The 19,545-nt window shown below is 36.5% G+C and overlaps 1 protein-coding gene across 7 annotated transcripts in view; it reads right to left on the bottom strand.

The window, feature by feature from the left end:
• The window catches only part of Ccser2 (coiled-coil serine rich protein 2), a 135,436-nt gene that overhangs the window by 17,897 nt on the left and 97,994 nt on the right, over positions 1-19,545 (bottom strand). For 3 of the 7 annotated variants that reach the window (XM_052733989.1, XM_052733996.1, XM_052733995.1), the window contains 3 exons: positions 13,048-13,131; positions 8,623-8,709; positions 6,719-6,808 (listed from right to left, as the gene is read on the bottom strand). In XM_052733989.1, coding sequence (XP_052589949.1) covers positions 6,719-6,808; positions 8,623-8,709; positions 13,048-13,131 — 261 coding nt within the window. Of the gene's footprint in view, positions 1-790; positions 924-6,718; positions 6,809-8,622; positions 8,710-13,047; positions 13,132-19,545 lie in introns of all 7 variants that reach the window. The other 4 variants (XM_052733994.1, XM_052733992.1, XM_052733991.1 and 1 more) reach the window with 2 other exon arrangements.

Raw genomic sequence — 19,545 nt, forward strand, 5'->3', positions numbered from 1 at the left:
CTCTTGATATTTCACATAAGGAAAATCAGTGGAAAAAATGTTAGGAATCACAGTTAGACTAAATCCATGGATAAGGTATAGAACTAACTCTGAATGACTATTTTTCATTAATATTAGCTTTTTTTTTTTTTTTGAGGAGGTGACTTTTCAAAAAAGATAAAATACAGCCAACTTACCAGGTATAGTTAAATACATTATCTAAAGCAGTCAACACATGTGGAAGGTCAAGTGATAACTGAATCATTAAGTGTTAGTAAACATGCATATTCCAAGCCATTGCTTCTGTGCTGCAAAGTGGCTAACAAATTATAAAGACATATTAGTAGTTTAAAAAAAAAGGCCTGGAAAAGTTTTTAAAAGATTTTTTTAGATGGCAGTTAAGTACAATCAAAGCCTTTGATTAGGAAATATTTAAAGAAATGTGCAATGGTCTAGTAAGACTGATCCCTAAACAGAATGCATCTGTCCATCAAATCTGTGGATAATGTGCACATTTTAAAAATAACTAGGGAAAAACAATTTTTATTCACATATTTCATGATCTTGATAAGATCTATTTAAAGACAGATGCATGTCAGTAGGTCTAGGGTTACCAGCAGAAGGTTTCGACACTGTTAAGGTGAAATTAATCTCTGAGAGCTTTCAGGTCATAAGTGGAGATTTGTTTGCATGCGTCAAGGAAGTGTTAAGAGAGCAGACCACAGGGAGTGCTCCATAGCAGGTGCCTGCAGATAGCTTAGGAGGGCAAAAAAGGTACTGGGGAGGGACAGGTCATGCAGAAGGAAAATACCATGAAGGGGAAGCCAGAGCAGGATGGGAGTGAGAGACACAGACTCACTCTGTCTGCGGTGCGGTGGAACAGTCCGTGGCATCCCCTGGAAGGAGCCCTGCCAAGGAGAGAAGGAAGGAGCAGAATACCCACCCTGTGCAGAAAGAGATGGGGTAGGGAGGCACAATGAAGAAGGGAACCAGAGAAACCAAAGTCATATTTGTTTTCGCTTCAAATAATACAGCAACAGTGTTAATTAGAAGTAAATTTCATTTTTAACTCATAGGCAGCTCAAATTATTAACATATCATAATCTAGTTGTCAAATACTTTTACAGAAAATATCACTCTACTCTTTGTAATTAACATACAAATAAGCCTTTCTGGTATGCAATAAATCCATCATCATACATCTTTTAAAGTATCATATTATCTACTATTTTGTAGAAAAGGAACAGTAAAAGGGAAGATAAATTACATGTATTAACATATAGAAAACATTAATTTATGAATCAAAAATCAAACATTTTCAAACAAAAACTTTTATTTCTTTTCAAGTCATAGATCTTCAAAAGATTAGAACACAAAAATAAAGCTAGGGTTAGAAATAATTAGGATATTGTGACATTAAGTTCTTACAAAGTGTGACATGCAAGCCATGGGTGATGCATGCATTTTAGTATGGATAACTAATAGCTCCTTAATCTAAATCATGTTTTATCAAAATTGGAAGACATCTATATGTCAGATGTTGAACATCACAGAATCAAAAACACATTTTGCCAAACTCTCCACTATAGCCAAATTAAAAAACATCCACAGATAAGCCGGGCGGCGGTGGCATACACCTTTACCCAGCACTCGGGAGGCAGAGCCAGGTGAAGCTCTGTGAGTATGAGGCCAGCCTGGTCTACAGAGCGAGATCCAGAACAGGCACCAAAACTACACAGAGAAACCCTGTCTCAAAAAAACCAAATACACACACACACACACACACACACACACACACACACACACACACACACACATAAAATTACAAAATACAAATGAAATGGTTCTAGTACTAGCGAATTTGGTGCTATATCTTTTGTTTTCTAATTCATCACAGCAAACATTGCTTCTTCCAACACATATTCAAACAATTTCAAAAATGTCTTCCATAGGTCTGGAATAAATCCAAATTAATGACAGAGATTTATAAACAGATAGATCATAGATGGCTATAACAGTCATGTGTAATGTGTTATTGGCTTTGATAAACAATTCCACTCAGTTATTGATTTTGTATAGAACTACAAAATGTAAAACATGGTTGTTTTAAAAAACAGCATAAGGTATGAACAATAAATTCTTGTGTCCAGTCTTCTGCCTCTCAGAATGTGATGTCTCAGAGGCAGAAGTGGCTCCTGCCAGTATTTATAAAGCTAGCTGACACGTTATATTCAAAACTCAATGCCTGAAAATGACTAACATTACACAATGCAAAAGCAATTGTGTGACACCTCACAAATGTTACTTGTTCAAATATTGATGTGTATGTTCACACATACAAATCTCTTTGAATGACAAATATAAATGCAACAATAAATAAACAAGACCCATTGGCAAAGAAATAAACCCTTTAATTCCCTTTGAGTACTTATCTCCAAATATACACATAAATATCTGAGTTGTAATATGGCAATTCCCAGTGGGGAGGAAAGTAGGAAATCTGAGTCTAAAAGTAGGCCAGTCCTGCAGAGATGTTAACCAATGCTGCTGCCCAGGCTCCAGATGAGGAAAGCACATGGGACAGTTTACTCAAAAGACAAATCTGCGAGGTACACTGTTATTTCAGTTGCTTTGATATACTATCTCCCAGGCCAAGAAAAAGGAAACAGGTTTCTTGCTAGTAAAATTATAAACATTTTTTAGAAATCACACACTTTTGATATGCTTTTTGTGATGCATTTGTGGTAGTTTTCTGATTTTACAAAAATATAATGGCAAAACTTGACTCAGTAAGTCTACATACAGCACAAGCACCTAATTCTTAGAGAAACAACTAACTGCTTATGGCACCATCTTCCACTTGTCGGGTTGATATGTTATATGTGTCTCTACTATATGCAATGATATGAACGGAGTGTCATTCAGTGTTAGAAATAACTTCAACAAAACATTTTGAAATGTAGGCCAGATCATCTTCCCATGACTTCTTATATATAGCAGTCAGTTATTAAACCAGGAGAGAGAAGTAGAATTAGGTCCTACTGTGAACAGAGTTTTAACATGTACAAGTCTTTCCACATGACATAATAGTCTGCATATTCCCACACTGGTTTTGATAGTAATCCATGACAGCTGATTAGGTGACAGGACACATAGACCCTTTAGACCTTCTCTGCTGTCTGATGGGGACTGACGGTTATTTTTTTTTTCATTATTTAAATTAAGGTATTCAAGCAATGTTGGCTGGTAAAAAGAATATATCCTGATAATTTGGAATTTGATGTACAAAATGACTTTCTATCTTTAAATATTATGGTTAAATGATTTGAAAGCAATATTAGAAATACATAGAGTAATAGAATTTAGTCCTTGTCCAATGTTTTTTTCTCATCCAAATTATTTTTGCAATTTTTAAATATAATCATATCATTTCCCTCCTCCTACTAATTTTTCCCATAGCTCTCAATTCTTCTAAAATTCATGGTGTCTTTTTCTTTTTATTATTATTATTACTCAATATTAAGTAATGCTATTCTTAAGAAGAGGTTAGGGTATGATCAGTAAAGACTATCTTTAAAAGGAGTGACAAGGTCTGCTATAAAGCCCAGCCTGGCTTTGTAACTGTAGTCACCCTTTTCCATCAGCCTCCAAGCACCAGGATCAGCTGGACTGTACCAACCACAGCTGGCTCTATAACTTTTTATATTAGATAAACGAGCCTTCAGCCGGGTTTGACGGTGCAAGCCTTTCATCTCCAAATTTAGGAAACACAGGTATGCGGAGTTCAAGGCCACCCTGGTCTACATCAGGCAGCCAGGACTAAATAGTGAAACAAAAACAAAATAAAATGAACTTTGGTTTCTCAGTACCAGTCTCCCATAGCATTCATGAGTCATGCAAGTATCTGAGCAAGTTGCTTCTCAGTTTTAGCTTCCTTGTGTGCAGGGAAATGAGATGACTGGCATCTAGACATACTGTTAAGTCATAGCAAGCAAGCATCTGGTGGTTGGTGCTGTTTAGTGAACAGAGCTCGGCACAGAGCAATAGGCACACAGGTATCTATCGTGTGCTTTTCTTTTTCTCTGCTCTACTGCTTTGGTTATTATTTCTGGTGGGTTCTCTACTTCAGGTATCCTACTTGAAGCCATTCCTCTCCAGAGGAAACTCATGTCAGCTTCAAAATGTTTTCTTTTCCACCATTCTGCTGCCATTGGTAGCCATCTACTCATCTATTACCTTTCCTATTTCTTTCTACCTCCTAAGTGGCTTCACACAAACCCTCGTCAGTAAATCTCTCAGTCATTATCCTTTTCCATCTTTCATTGCAGTCAGGATTTCTTCCTTTGTGTTTAGATAATGTTCAAATTGAATTCGCACCGAAAGCCCAAGTAGATGCTATAATCAAGTGACTGTAGCAATGTCAAAACACTGAAATGTCCCAAGAATGTTATGAGAAAATGTGAAAAGACACAGAACATAATCAGCAACCTTCTCAAAGGCTTTACATTTATTAATTTTACTTATACTAAAACGATTTTTAACTGGCCTTTTCATTTCTAAAATTTCTACCTAAAAAACTAAAGATTACCAAACAAGAACCCCTACATCTGTTTCGCCTATACCCTGTCTAAACATGCTAGACTCCTCCTTTATAAAAAGAACATCTGGAGCAAAGTATAATTTCTGAATGAAAAAAAAAAGCACTATCATTATAGAAACTGTTTCCAACATGATGTATTTCAAGTGAAGTCCAATGAGCACGGGGAAAGATCACAGAGTAAAAACATTTTTAACTTGATATTTAAATATTATTGAAGTAAATAAATAAGCATTTATTTATTCATTGAATGAACTTCATGAAACTACTATAATTCTTAGATTAGACTTTCCGACTCTGTACTTGCATGAGCTTTCGCATTAACTTCACTGTTTTCCTTAGGACTGCCCGAACCCTCTCCCACCTCTGCCTTCAAGAGCTGTTCTGTAGTTAAAGATATTCCATTCCTCCCATTCTGATTTTCAAAACCTCTCATCCTGCAAGGCTCTTCAGCGTGCTTTTGGGATAAGGAACCAATGACCAGTAGTCAGGAGTCCTAAGTTATAGTACTGTCTCAGCCATTTCTTTAGTATAGAAACTTAATAGGCCATTTTATATCCTTTGATTTTTATTCCTATCTACAAAAAAAAAAAAAAGGAATGTGGCCAGGTGATGCCTATTAAAAAATAATAATGGAGAAAGCTGAAGTCTGAGTTGTTGATAGTGCTTGGCTAAACACCTGACCCTTTACTTCCCCCAAGATCACGTAAAAATTAACTCAGGAATGCACTGAGGTGGTTCTGCACCAGTTACTTTTACCCAGAATAAGGAGGCAGATTAATATACTGTTTCCAGAACAATGAGGCGGGGGTGGGGTGGGGGGAGTGAGTGTGATTATGAAGTTTAAAGACTTCCATAAAGATACAAAGTGAAGCTTCTTATACTTAACAGAAAAGCTAAATCAATAATGTTTAAAACTACAAACACGTTGTGGGAAAATTGGAGATCATGGAAAGATCAAATGCCCACATAGAGACACCAGGCATAATATTTTATCTTGGACTTCTCTCCAAACATTTCCACACCCTTTAACATCCAAGTAGAATTAGGTTATCTTTGTCTAAGGATGCCATTTGCTTTCTGTAATTTGAGTCCTACCTTTATCGTCCTTCACTAAGTTCTTGACTTGTCTAGACTTTCCCACATCCTCCAATCTCCACAAAACTTGCACTGGTTTTTATCAGTGAGTCAGCAGCTCCTTCAGCTGTTTAGGAACCAAGGAGCCTGCATTTATCTGTGTATTTCCTTCTCTTACTCCTCACTTTTCCTTCAAAAACCACAGTGAAAGCTCTTCAAATAAGTTAATTTTTATTATCATATCATCCCACATACAGAGAAAGCAATTACATATTCTATGGAAAGAAACAAAGTAACAATTTTATAAAATTTAAAGCTTAGAGTTAAATTTTCTAAGTTGGATTGACTATATTAACCTATGTATTGTTCTATTCATTTGTATTACTGAGGTTCTGTTGCAATATAGAATACAAATGGAGTCTCAAAGTGTACTAAGCATTCTCTTATTAATAGAAGCCTTTTACCTACCCCATATAATAGGATAATGACTGACATCCTGAAGTGAGTTCCAGGTACTCAGAGTGAATAATACAGTACTTTTAGCACTAAATATATTTTGATAAATAACACTTTAAAAAACAACAAACAATATTTTGGTGGCTATTTCCTATTGTTTCAAATAAGTCATATCCTAACTATATTTTCATGGATTAATATTTCCTAATGTCCTCAATAGTTTGTAATTATAATAATAAAACCTATTTGGAAAAGCTTCAACACAAAAGGGAATATACTGCATCATACACCTTCAATGTAGGATATATTGTACAAGTGGGACCACGGTATTACTACTCCCACAAAAACATGCAATGAGAAAAGAGTAGACACTTAAATAAGATGAGCCACAATATGCAGAATGGAAAAGCTACTATAAGCACATTCACTTGTATAGAGCACACAAGAGAAGCTTTGGAAGCACATAACACCTAGGAGACAAGGGAAGAGCAGCTCATCTAAAGAAAAAATAGCTATGGCAGATTCAAAATTATTAGTGGTTAGATTAAAAAAAAATCAAAGCAACACAACAAAATAGCAAAGGACAGAAGTCAAGAACAAGTGACTTACAGGGATTCTTCTCCAGGGTGTCTGGGTGTATTTATCAGCAAATGTACACTTTTCCTCTTTAGATTTCTGGTGGCAGTTACACCGGGTTGCCTGGACAAAACCACAAATGTTTAAAATGATTTTATTCTGCACATACACACAGGTAGAGGCTGTGTTAAGAAGAACAAGCCAAGTTACCAGGTCACATAGTACAATGCAGCTCTGGCTACTTCCATGGCAGACATGCCTACATCAAACATCAAGGTCTATTCAGTTATCTCCTCTTTTTCAGGGACTGGATTTGGGATAAAGCAGTGAACTATAATATTTCTTTTGACAATCTTTTAAACTGTCTGAAAAACTCACTATATATAATTTTATGTATTTAAAAATGTACAACATCAATTAGAATATATGCAGCAATCAAGGGCACAAAAAGAATACTACTGAAAAATTATATCCCTTTTCTGATTTATTTTGATCCTGTTGTAGAGTACTGTCCTCTGCCCCTAACAGCCATGAGCTTCATCAGATCGTCATCCGATGTAACTACTTGCAAGAGAACTTTAAGATTGGGTCTGATGACATTGCTTCGAAAGATGGGGTAGAAGGTTCCAATAACTCACCTGAGATTGTAGCCACTCTTTTCTGAACCCTCCAGCCAGCTATATCTACTTCTGTCCTAATGAATATGGCCCTGTGATCCTAGGCATGCTAGAGTTTATATTCTGTGGAGCATTAACTAAGGGGGACTCCATCTATGCGGCTATGGAATGAGAACTCCCAGGGGTATGAGTGCTTTGGGCTCACCTGTGCTCCTTTAAGCAACCCTTCACCCCTACTCTGAAAGTAAACTCAGTAGACTCACTGGTTCCCCAAGATGGACTTTGGTGGAACTGTTGATGATGCCCAAAAGGAAGAGTAGATGTTTGTTTGTAACTCTCCAGACAAAGTGTTCCAGCAACAAGTACTAAAGACAGTTTCTTAATTGGATCTCTGACGGAACTCTACTGGGTATTAAATACAAACAGTCTACATGCTGTGACTGTTCCTCTGTGCAGTGCTACAAAGCCTCTTTAATGACCTTTACTGTACTGGAATATTAGCAATTGAAAATATATTCTCTACACAATTCCTGTCAACTGCTTTTGACCCTTTAACCATATCTTATCTGTCTGCTCCTATTCATTCATGAGTTGGATTCCTGAAATATGACCTTAGTGGCACAGAGTTCACTATGCTATATCCTTGACATTCTGAATCAAAGTAGTATTTTATAAAGCTGAATTTGCTGTTATGTTGTTTGATTTCGAATAAATATTCTCTTTTAATTTTTGTGATTTTATGCAATATGTTCATTTTAGTCTGCCCTTTTAATCATTACACACTATCCTATAACTGAATTCAAAGTACCATACAAACTGTTTTCTCATGAATATTTGAAATCACAACAATTACAAAATTATGAAGATTCTAGCAAGCCTAACTCTGAGGAATCACTTATCATCATTCACAGAAATGAAGTATTTCCCTAGAATCTCTTTCAATATAACACAATACTCAAGGCCAAGCACTTGGTGTCACTCTACTTACAGAGAGAAAAATGCCCAGGTACTCATTTCTCAAAACATGTCTGAAAGAAAGCCATATACTCTGCATTAATAAGCAAAAGTAAATAAAATAGAGAATTTTAAGTCCTTACAAAAGAGGCCATCAACATGAACCAACAAAGAAGTATTCACATGAATACTTTATATTTTATGTAAAAGTTCCATCATATACTTTAACTGGAACACATGTCTCTAAACACAATGCTACATGAAACTCTGAAAGCCAAAACAAAGTCAAGCTCCACTCTTGCCCATTCTTATACAAGCAAATACAGCTCCCTGGTGAAGAGCCTGTTTACAGTCTATAATACTTACAAGCCGATGCTCTAATAGTTGGATTTTTTCATCTTTTTTCTTTATTTCCTCTTTAAGTTGTTTTATTTCATTTAATAAATCTTCATTCTGAAATATGAAAAACACTGTTACATAAAATAGTCTAATGAGAAGCATAAAGTCAATGAAGTCAAATAATGAATGATTACTTGTTCATTTAAAAGGAAACCTATTAAATTTTAGAAAGATTTCATGCTCTAACGGCAACTGACATGCAAACAATGGGCAAAAATGGAAGTAACTGCTAACATTCACCAAGTTCTCATTTGAATTAACATTTATGCTGATCTTGGCTACACAGAGATACGTGCTGTTATTCTTTGTATTAACATAATAAAGAAACTAGGCCAAAGGTCATACAGTAAAGGAAATCACCATGCAAAACTAACTTCAGCTAAAATTTTAAGGGACACTTATAAGCTGTCTGTCAGAAAGCATCAAGGGCAGGGCAGACAGAGGAAATGATGTTAATTAATATATAGGAGAAATTTCAAGATTGGCTCAGAACTCAGCAAAAGATAAATATGTCAGCTGAGTACCAGAGAGTGTTCTTCAATGAGCCACTTTCCTGACAAGCACTGACTGAATTCAAGTGAAAGGCACCAGCCAACTTCATCAACCAGACATAGTCAATACTGTAAAATGGAAGTCCTTGTCAAGTTAAGCAACATTCCGACAACATTTCTAAAAATGGCAAGTACTGTTAACCTAACCTTAGCCCATTTTGTGTACTACTACTCAACTGTCCACATATATACATATACTGAGGAAGTACTATAAGAAATCAGAATGTATAGTTTCATGAAAGATTTTTCTAAAACAAAAACATGTAAACAAATAATGATTATGTGTTGTTACTGAGCAAAATATGTCATCTCCTTCAGATACAATCCAATAGAGATTCACGGTGAATATAATTAAAATACATAACATACATGCAAGAAATTGCCTTTTTTAAGTTTTAAAAATGCAATTATTTTAATAAAAGATCACAAGTAAACACTAAACACAGGTTTTTGGGATATGACAGAAGTCATCCAAACGACAGGGCAAATCAGAGGTTAATTAGGAAAAACCATAAAAGCTGGACTTGAAGATAAAGAGCTTAGGAAGTGAAAATTTGTAAGAGGAAAAAAGACGGATTAGAGAACATGAAAGATACATGAATATACTAAGGACACATTTCTACCCTGTACAAAAAACAAAGTCAATATGATTTGATGTATATAACTCATTATACAAAATCCTAAGTCATAAATATCATTAACACTGAGGTGAAAACAGGATGAAGGACTTATTGTACCTCAAGGACAGGATGAGACCACATTCAAGGCTTGCCAACTCTCACAAACACGTAAGTGGTAATTGTCAAAGAAACAGAAAATACTAAAATACTGTTTTACAGACACTGATGAGCAGAAACATATCCTATATAATTAAGATTATTCAAAACTGATATATCGGACCTAGCATCAAGGTGCTATTTGAACATTTACAAGTTTACAACTTGTTTTCCAAATGAAATATGACAACTTGATGGAACACTATGCAACCATTATTTATGTAGACATGGCTAGTTTCTACAGTATTAAAGAAAATGTGCCCCATGTGACATTCAGATACAGTACACAACAGTACAACAGACACTACAGACTGACACTTTACATCACAGGTGTACTGGGTGGTTTTGTGTGTCAACTTGACACAGCTATAGAGTCATCAAAGGAAGGAGCCTCAATTGAGGAAATGCCTCCTTAAGATGCAGCTGTAAGGCATTTTCTCATTTAGTGATCAATAGGGGAGGGCCTAGCCCATGGTGGGTGGTGCCATCTCTGGGCTGCTGGTCTTGGGTTCTATAAGAAGGTAGACTGAGCAAGCAATGGGAAGCAAGTCAATAAGCAGCTCCCCTCCATGGCCACTGCATCAGCTACTTCTGAGATCCTGCCCTGTTTGAGTTCCTGTCCTGACTTCCTTCAATGATGAACAGCAATGCTGAAGTGTAAGCCCAATAAATCCTTTCCTCCCTAACTTGTTTTGTGGTCATGGTATTTTCATTACAGCAATAGAAACCCTAAGTAAGACAACAGGAAAAAATATGCCTGTTAGGAAATAGATTCCAGGAAAGTCTTGAAATGAGCAGAAGGTCTAAAGACACAGAGAAACACTGCAAACTTTGGCTCCCATATAATACCCAAAGTACCATACAATACAGAAATGAGGACAAGCATAGCACATCCAGAGAATCACATGTGTTCTGCCACACACATGCTGTAGTAAAAAATAAGAAGTAATTTTATTTTAGCTAAGAAACTAGGCAACGGTCACCATCAGAAAGGACCATGGCTAGCAAATCAGAGAATGGTAAAATTTGAACTTGAGATGGCTTGGAGAGTTTGGAGGAAATTTTTAACAATGACAAAATGGGCTAGAAACCTGCAGTACTCCAGATGAGAACAGAAGCCTGAACCAATAAAGTGATCATAGCTTTGAGGAGACTTGATAATTTACACCACGGGGAAGAATTCAAATCCATGTTTTAGCTTGAGTGACATGACGAATAGCTATGAATCGGAAGAAAGGGAGAATATAGGACACAATGAATTACTGCATCTCAGCTTAAATAAGATGTAAATGATGAATGATCTACTAGACACAAAGGGCATAGGGAGGCGAATTAATGTCAACTGTCAATGTGTCTATCATGCAATACTAAACATATGGACAAACTAGATATGAGGAACAATGAGAACAAGGCAATGTAAAAAGTTGAAATTATTTGTCTCTTCACAGCAAGTTCCTGGGCTGGTGTGGTGGCACATCCTTGTAATCACAGCACTTCAAGTGAAAGTAGGAGGATCTGGAGTTCAAGGCTAGCTTTAGCTACGCAGGGGCTAGCCTCAGCTATACAACAAGCTACACAGCCTCCTGGACTACATAAAACCTTGTCTCAAAATCAATTCTTTGTTTGTATAAAACCTAATAAAACTTGAGGAAACGTTTAATTTGAGGAGAAAAAATGTCAGTCAGAAAGCTGAAGAAAATTTAGATACTCTCCGAGGTCACCTAAATCACTGACTTTAAACTGGATGCAAAATAGGAAATGGTTTTCTAAATAAGCCACAATCTGCAGATCTGCTAGTGTGGAACACTACCTCACTACCAGTCATGTGGAAACCCACAGATGGGAAGCAATTGAGTGATGACAGGTAGTCAACAAATGGAAAAGGCCAGATTAGTAGCCCAATGTAACTACTGTGCTATATTCTTAGGATTATGATGGCTTCGTATATCATTAGGTTCTTGGGGAATTACTAAGATACCTATAAGCAGCCTATGAGGCTCTGTCCAGCATTTCCAGCCTAGGCCACCTGAATCATCTGGAAGTAGCATTTGCTACGTCCAAGCAGAATTCATATGAATTTCTTCAAGTTCTTCTTCCTTTATACAACAATGCTATGTCATACCATAGGGCTGATCATTCAAGTTGGCTCTCAGATTGAAGATGAATAAAACAGAATTTCAGCTAATAAACAGACCATGTGTAATTAAGTGAGATTTAGCATTATGTTAAGTCACTAATGTTCTGAGATTAACTGTCATTGCAATGACTAGCAAACATGGGCAATTACAGCTTGAGGAAATGGGATGTAAATGCTTTATCTTGAAAATATTTAATGAGTCAAGAATATCTGTATATGCTTAAGAAATAGTTGTAAAAGCTATCCACTAAGATCTAAAGATCATGAGAATTATACTTCCAACTGATTATTAAAGCATACACAGATTTACTAACTAAATTTTCAAACATGGGAAGGGTAACCACATTACCTGAATATTTTAATTTTATGAATATATAGAATATATATATATATGAATATGTATACCATTTTAATTTTATTGGAAACCTTATTTTGGTAATTATTATTCATGGTTATAAGCAACAGTATTAACACAGGGTCAAATTACTTTCCAACTGACAAGGGATAAATTTAAGTTAAAGCATCACGGAGCTATCATTTTAGTTTCATACAGTGGCAAAGGTTCAGAGGAAATCTGATTGCTTTCCCAGAATGCAAAGCTCTAGGTTGGCTTGTTTTCTGTTGTAGGGATTGATCTGACTCACTGCCTTGTGGGTGTTAAACAAGTATTTGACCAATGAGCTACAATCTCAGACATTTTTGTGACAGTATCTCACTACATGGCCCGGATAAGCCTTGAACTCACTGTGTAGCACAGGAAGATTTCAAGTCAGCCTCCTGATTGGTGAGATCTATAGGCATGTGCCACTACAATCTGCTAAAAGCTGTAGAATTTTAATACCTCTATTATTCAAAGCTTAAAATGTTATCGCCATATTATTTTTATCGTAAAAACTTTGAAATCTTCAGCATAATTACCTAGCCATACCTTATATATCTGATCACCGTCTTCTGGCTCTGGACTGGATGGCAATGACAGCTCAACATCATGCAATGATCCGCTTCCATCATGCTACCAGGAAAAAAGGTCAAGAATGAAAGATTAATACAATAATCTCCAACATTCACTCAAATACTGGCACAGAACAAGAGGTGAGACTTCAGAAGGCTCCTCTCACCTCTGCACTGGCAGAAGAAAATGTAAAAGGGGAAAGGAAGGTGGGTAAAGACAACCCAAGGAAACAGCAGAACCACTAAACAGAGTTAGAAAAGAACTATAGGAAACATCCTAAAGACATTTAAAACTAACTCAGTTAAGAAAAAAAAATGGGAAATCCAGTTGAATTTTCTTTGACTGAGATAGATTTTTGAGTATAAACAACTCAGAAATAGCATTTTAAAACTCATCAAAGCCTGGCCATAAAAATCATTTGATTAAACACTAGATACATGAGAACATGTGTCACGTGACTCTACGTAAGATGTTTGAAAAAAAGGCCAAATGATATACAGTGCTGAAAATCGGAATAGACACATACAAAGGTACTGAGCAGGGAGGAACGTTGGGGGACATATAAGAGGAAGCTGGAAATATTCTATGTCTTAATGAGATGGTGCCATAAAATCTACATATTACAAGTTCAAACTTATTATAAGTATGTCTTTAGCACTCTACTAGCTACAAAATGTACCTCGCTAAGAAAAAAGTGAAAAAAACAAAGTATTTCATCCTTAAACACCATACTGTAAATGAGAGGATACTATTAAGTTCTGGTCTTTGCTGAACTGACTTACTATAAAAGAAAAAAAAAGTTCAATGATTCAAAGAGACAATCTCAAGAAAGATGAACCAGTACAGAATGAGCCAGAGGTGATATTGAGGAACTGAGGCCGGGCAATGCAGCACAAGTTCAACAACACCAAGAATACTGCCTTCCTCAGTCACACATGTTCAGAGTCCACATGACCATGGATTTACCTGAACTGAGACAGAAGTATTGAACAGGAGAGGGGTGCATTTAGGCTATTTGTTATAGATCATGTCTATTCAATCAGAATCCGTAGAGATGGGCCGAAGAACATGTATTTTAGCAAAGCTTAACAAGCAATACAGATTAACTAGTAAGCATTTGCCAGATTCTCAGCATTAGATAAATTACATTTCTACTAGTGATATTATAGACACTAAGACCTGAGAAGAGAGGTAGTATCCTGATAACAGTAAAAGTTCTCAGAAGTGTGTGTGTGTGTGTGTGTGTGTGTGTGTGTGTGTGTGTGTGTATGTGTGTGTGTGTGTGTGTGTGTACATACGCATGCATATGTATGTGCCATCCTCAGGAATGGCATTTTGTGTATATGCATGTGCCATCCTCGGGAATGGAATCCATTTCTTTTGAGGCAGTCTTCCACTGGCCTACGATTTACCAGTTCGGCTAGGAATCATCTCCTCTCTTTGCTTTCCCAGTGCCACCACACACCTAACATTTCACCCATGGGTACTGGGGATCAAGGATCAGATCCTCGTGTTTTCAAGACAAGTCTCTGACTCACTGAGCCATCCCTCCTAGCCCCAGAACATTAAATTTTGAAAATGGTTTTAAAACAAAGAGAAAGGGAAGAAGGTAGGAATGGAGTGATTATTTTACAAGACACATCTCAATAAGAAGTCTATCTCTACCCTAATGACATGACATACCAATGCAGGCTAAGTCTTACAAAAAAGTATATTTGAGAAAAAGAAGCTCTGAAAATGTAGCCTATTTCCAAACATCTTCCTGCTCATTGTACAGAACCCCAAAGAACAAGAGAAAACACAGCACATACTGTTTTGCAATCACTGTGGATGTAGGTATGGGACGTATGCAGCAGGGCAAAATAAATAAATAAAGCAAGGAAGCAAGCAGGCCCCAGTTTCCTGGGTGAAAGAAAGAGAGAGCTCAGCTAAGATGAAAATACCAGGGTTGAAAAATACCAGAAAAACCATTAAATTGCATCTAAATTCTTAGGTACAACCAAAACACAATTGCTCTTGAACAGCTTGTCAAAGTTTGAAAGATAGCCAAGAAAGTAAAAGCACACCCAGCAGGCACCAACTAGCCTCTGCTCAGCACCTAACTGAACTGTGGTTTCAATCCAGAGCTTATAGACTGAAGTCTATCTGACCTTTCCCTGCTCTAGGAAAGGGGAGTGTGTGTGTGTGTGTGTGTGTGTGTGTGTGTGTGTGTGTGTGTGTGTGTGTGTGTGTTTCATTCTTTAATGAAACTAAAACAAGATGAAAAACTTCAAACAGAAAAATGTCAACTCACACAAACACCAAAGCCATAAACGGCACAGAATTTATAATTAAGTAGAAAAGGTGTATTAACAACTTATCAGAAAAAGTTTCATGGGATAAGGGGGAAGAAACCTGAGCAGAAGTGGGCAGGGGGGACAGGTAACCAAGTAAAGCAGTGTACTCACAAGGAAGGTAGAAGAAGCCATAAGCTGGTGTCATTATGTAATGACTTTATTTATGACACTTTTGAATATACACTATGGCCTCAAAAAGTTAACTTCTGTAGCTGATAGTAAAGCGTCAAACTCCTGCTCTAGGCTACAAAGGTACTGACACATCCTTAAGAATTTATTTCATTCCAACACTCTCCTTTATTATCAGGGCATTAAGATTAGAAGTCAATTTAAAAACCAAGGCACAATATACTCATTCCCCCACCCCACCCCAGGCAGGGTGCCATGAAGCCCAAGCTAGACTCAAACCTGCTGCATAGCTAAGGATGACCTTGAATTCCATTCCTTCCTGACTCACCCTCAAGTGCTGGGATTACAGGCAAGATGCCACCATGCTTAGTTTAATGGGGGAGCTGGAACCAAATCAAGGGCTTCATGCCCAGCAGAAAAGCACTCTACCAACTGGGCTCTCTCTCCAATCCCCAAACTAATTTTGTAAAAACTGGGGGAAACTATATAGGCTAGCCTAAGATACCTAGGAATTATTAATAACTAAGTTGTTTCTACATCTTAATTTTTTTTAAATTTTGCATTATGTTTTTTAAAGCCTAGCAATTTAGATTTAGAAGATCAAAGGGGAAGTAGGCTTTGACTTAGATCAAAGCACAGGAGTTTAATTATCCTCTACATACTCTTCACCTGAATTAATTAGGAAGACTACTCCTCCCTTAAATAAGACACTCACAGTGGTAGTATTCTATTTAACCCTGACTAAGATGAAAGTATCTGGGCCAAAATTAGAAAATAATTCTGAGACATGTAGAAACATAAGGAAGAAAATTATACATGGATTGAAAACATTTTATTTTTAAAGATGGTTTGGCAGTAAGGGCGCTTGTCACCAAGCTTGATGACCTGAGTTCTACTCCCAGGAACCACATGGTGGAAGAAGGAAACAAACTCTTCCAAGTTGTGCTTTGTCCTCTGCTCTACACACACACATACAATAAATTAATAAATTAATTCATTTAATAAATGATACTAAGAAATAACCTCACACGTGATTTCTTTACTTCACATTACACACAATAAGGAAGTAATATTTATGTTGGACACTGTTTTCAGTGTTCTACATAAGCATATACATAAGAAAATAAAATATAAAGCATACCAACTGAACAAAGCATAAGCAATTTGGTTAACTGACTGCCTGAATATTCTGGATTTTTACTGAGTGAAGTATCAGCAGTTTCTTTAGACTTAAAATTCTAAATGTACTTATGCTAATGTATTCATCAACAAATAAAAAAAGATGTGTTTTCAGACTGAGGGTTGAATCCAGGGTCTTGTTCCCAATAGGCAAGAACTCTACCACTGAGCTACATCCCCAGTCCACATTGTCATTTTATTAAAAATGAATACATCTTCTCATCTGGAAGCATGTAAGGGTGACTGTCAGCCAGGCTTCTTCCAGTGGTTTTTGTTTGTTTGTTTGGTTGGTTGGTTGGTTTTTGTTTTTGAGACAGCATGAAAGTAAACTTCCAGCCTGATATGTCACTTCCACATTATCCACTGGAAAACCTGGTAAAGGCCATCTTACCCAGGAGGTTCTCTCATGAGTTTGCAAAAGCTGGGGTCTTCCTATGAGTTCCAGAGCAGCTGCAACGGACATCGATACTTGAACTAGTCAGCAAAAGATTCTGGCAGCACTGACCCGCCTGTGCTGACAAGCATCATCAATGATGTCAACAAAGCTGCTTTGTGTTCAGACAGGCTAGAGCCAGTCATAGAGGCATCTCAAGAAAGAAGCCGGGCGGTGGTGGCGCACGCCTTTAATCCCAGCACTCGGGAGGCAGAGCCAGGCGGATCTCTGTGAGTTCGAGGCCAGCCTGGTCTCCAAAGCGAGTTCCAGGAAAGGCGCAAAGCTACACAGAGAAACCCTGTCTCAAAAAACCAAAAAAAAAAAAAAAAAAAAAAAAAAAAAAAAAAAAAGAAAGAAGCAGAGGATGGGGAAAAAGCTTCTTTTTATTGTCAAAAGTTTGTTTCAAAATGTTTGTTTGTGAGTTCAAAGATATATGAACAAACAAATCACATTGAATACAGTTCACAATGTCAACTAACAATTTTGAGTACTAATGTCAGTAACTGATCTATGGTGTTTAAATTCTAATAATACAAGCAACGTTTGAGGATGTAAAAAGCAGAGATTTATAAAGCCGATTTTCAGTTTTTCAGAAATGAGTTGATCCTAACAGATGGCTGAGGTAAAGCATCTTAAACAAAAGAAAAATTGTGACATTTTAAAATATATAAGAACGTTGAAATGCATGGAACAACTCATCATAGTATTTTGAGAAAATACTATCTGTAAACCTATGTTTAAATTTAGCATTAAATGTAAGTAACGCATCTCTGAATCTGGACATGTCTTTCTATACTACCCGCCCCACCACACACATGCACTTAAAAACATTACTTTTAGCTAGGCATGGCAGTGCATGCCTATAATCCTAACACTTAGGGCTGAGCTACGATATGAAGCTTGCCAGCTTGGAGCACCTAACAAGACATTGCTCACCACCACTGCCCAAAATACATAAGGAACAAAGGAAGGAAGAGAAAGGGAGGGAGGGAAACACACACTTAATTTTTTTTCTAATTTCGCCCATTTTGATGCTTTGAAAACATTCAGCTCCAAGCAATCTGTTCTATCCTATTGGTCTGTACTATTGAGTGATCTCAACATTTCTTTTTAAAAATCTGTTTTTCTTAGTAAATTCTTCAATGCTTTTCTGTTTCCCATTCTCAATCACTGTCTGTGTTAGTACAGTATCCTTCTCTAAAGGTTTGTTTGTTTGATTTTTGTTTTTCTTTCTCCTGGTCTTTTTCAATGTTTACAAATCCACTAACATTTCCAATTTTGGACTCATTTTCACAAGTTCCAAATGCAACGCTGCTAAGATATTGGTTGAATTATACTGGGCCTATAAGTAGCAAGGAATTGTAGATTCACACTTCAGATTGAATCTTACACAGTTAATACAACACATAATTTGCTAACCTTTGTAACACACCATTCTTCTAATTATTTAATACTTGTATGTCATCCCAAACTATAAGCTAGCCATTCTGCTTAAACATTTATCACCTATGAATTAAACAATGATTAAATATTCAGGCTTCCTTTAGAACAAACATTTTCTGTTTCAGTTTCTTTATAAAGCATCAAAAACATCACTCTGTAGACCTACTGATGATTGAATGCTTTACCTACACAGTGATAATTCCATTATTTATCATTTAAAACCCACATATATAGTTTATTAGATTTGAAGCTTTGAGTATACTCCTGCTTATCTAACTAAATAAGGTGTTTTTCTGTGGAGAGTGGGACATGACACACAGAATGAAGTCACACTCAGGTACTCTACATATGCATACATGAATATGTCTAAATGCATATATGTGTGTGTGTATATATACACACATAGTATTATAACAAGTTCCAATATAATGTTTATTCTTATTACATGCAATGATCTTTAACGATTTTATATTGGTTTACTTCACTAAAAAGCATAACTACTGTGAACAGAACCCATTTCAATACTCACAGCTAGGGTTAACTGTGACTTACAATAAAAAGGTTCTCTTTTTTTGTTTGTTTGTTTCAATACTATCACACTCTTTAGCATTCAAATGGTATTTCATAGAGTATAGAGAGTGATAAAGTAAAAATTAAATGAATCTTAAAGTAAGCAGAGTTCTCTTTGGGGACATCAATGTAACAGTGTAGACAACTCAAGCAAACAATTACAACTCTCAACTTTTCATACTGTAACAGGCCCTGAGACCTTAGCACAAGGATGCCATGATGGAAGTACCATTCAGGCTTTGAAACCCAGCACATAGGCAGCAACACCTGCCAAAGGAAAACAAAGATCTAATCCAGCAAAGACTACAGTTCTAGGAAAGCCTTGCTTTTGGCTTCTGTAGTTCTACTCCTGGCTAATTATTCTTGCTAATTGAGATGTGCCAA

This window comes from Peromyscus californicus, unplaced genomic scaffold (genome assembly GCF_007827085.1).
Source record: "Peromyscus californicus insignis strain IS unplaced genomic scaffold, ASM782708v3 Scaffold_12__1_contigs__length_115047231, whole genome shotgun sequence".
Classification (NCBI taxonomy): Eukaryota; Metazoa; Chordata; class Mammalia; order Rodentia; family Cricetidae; genus Peromyscus; species Peromyscus californicus.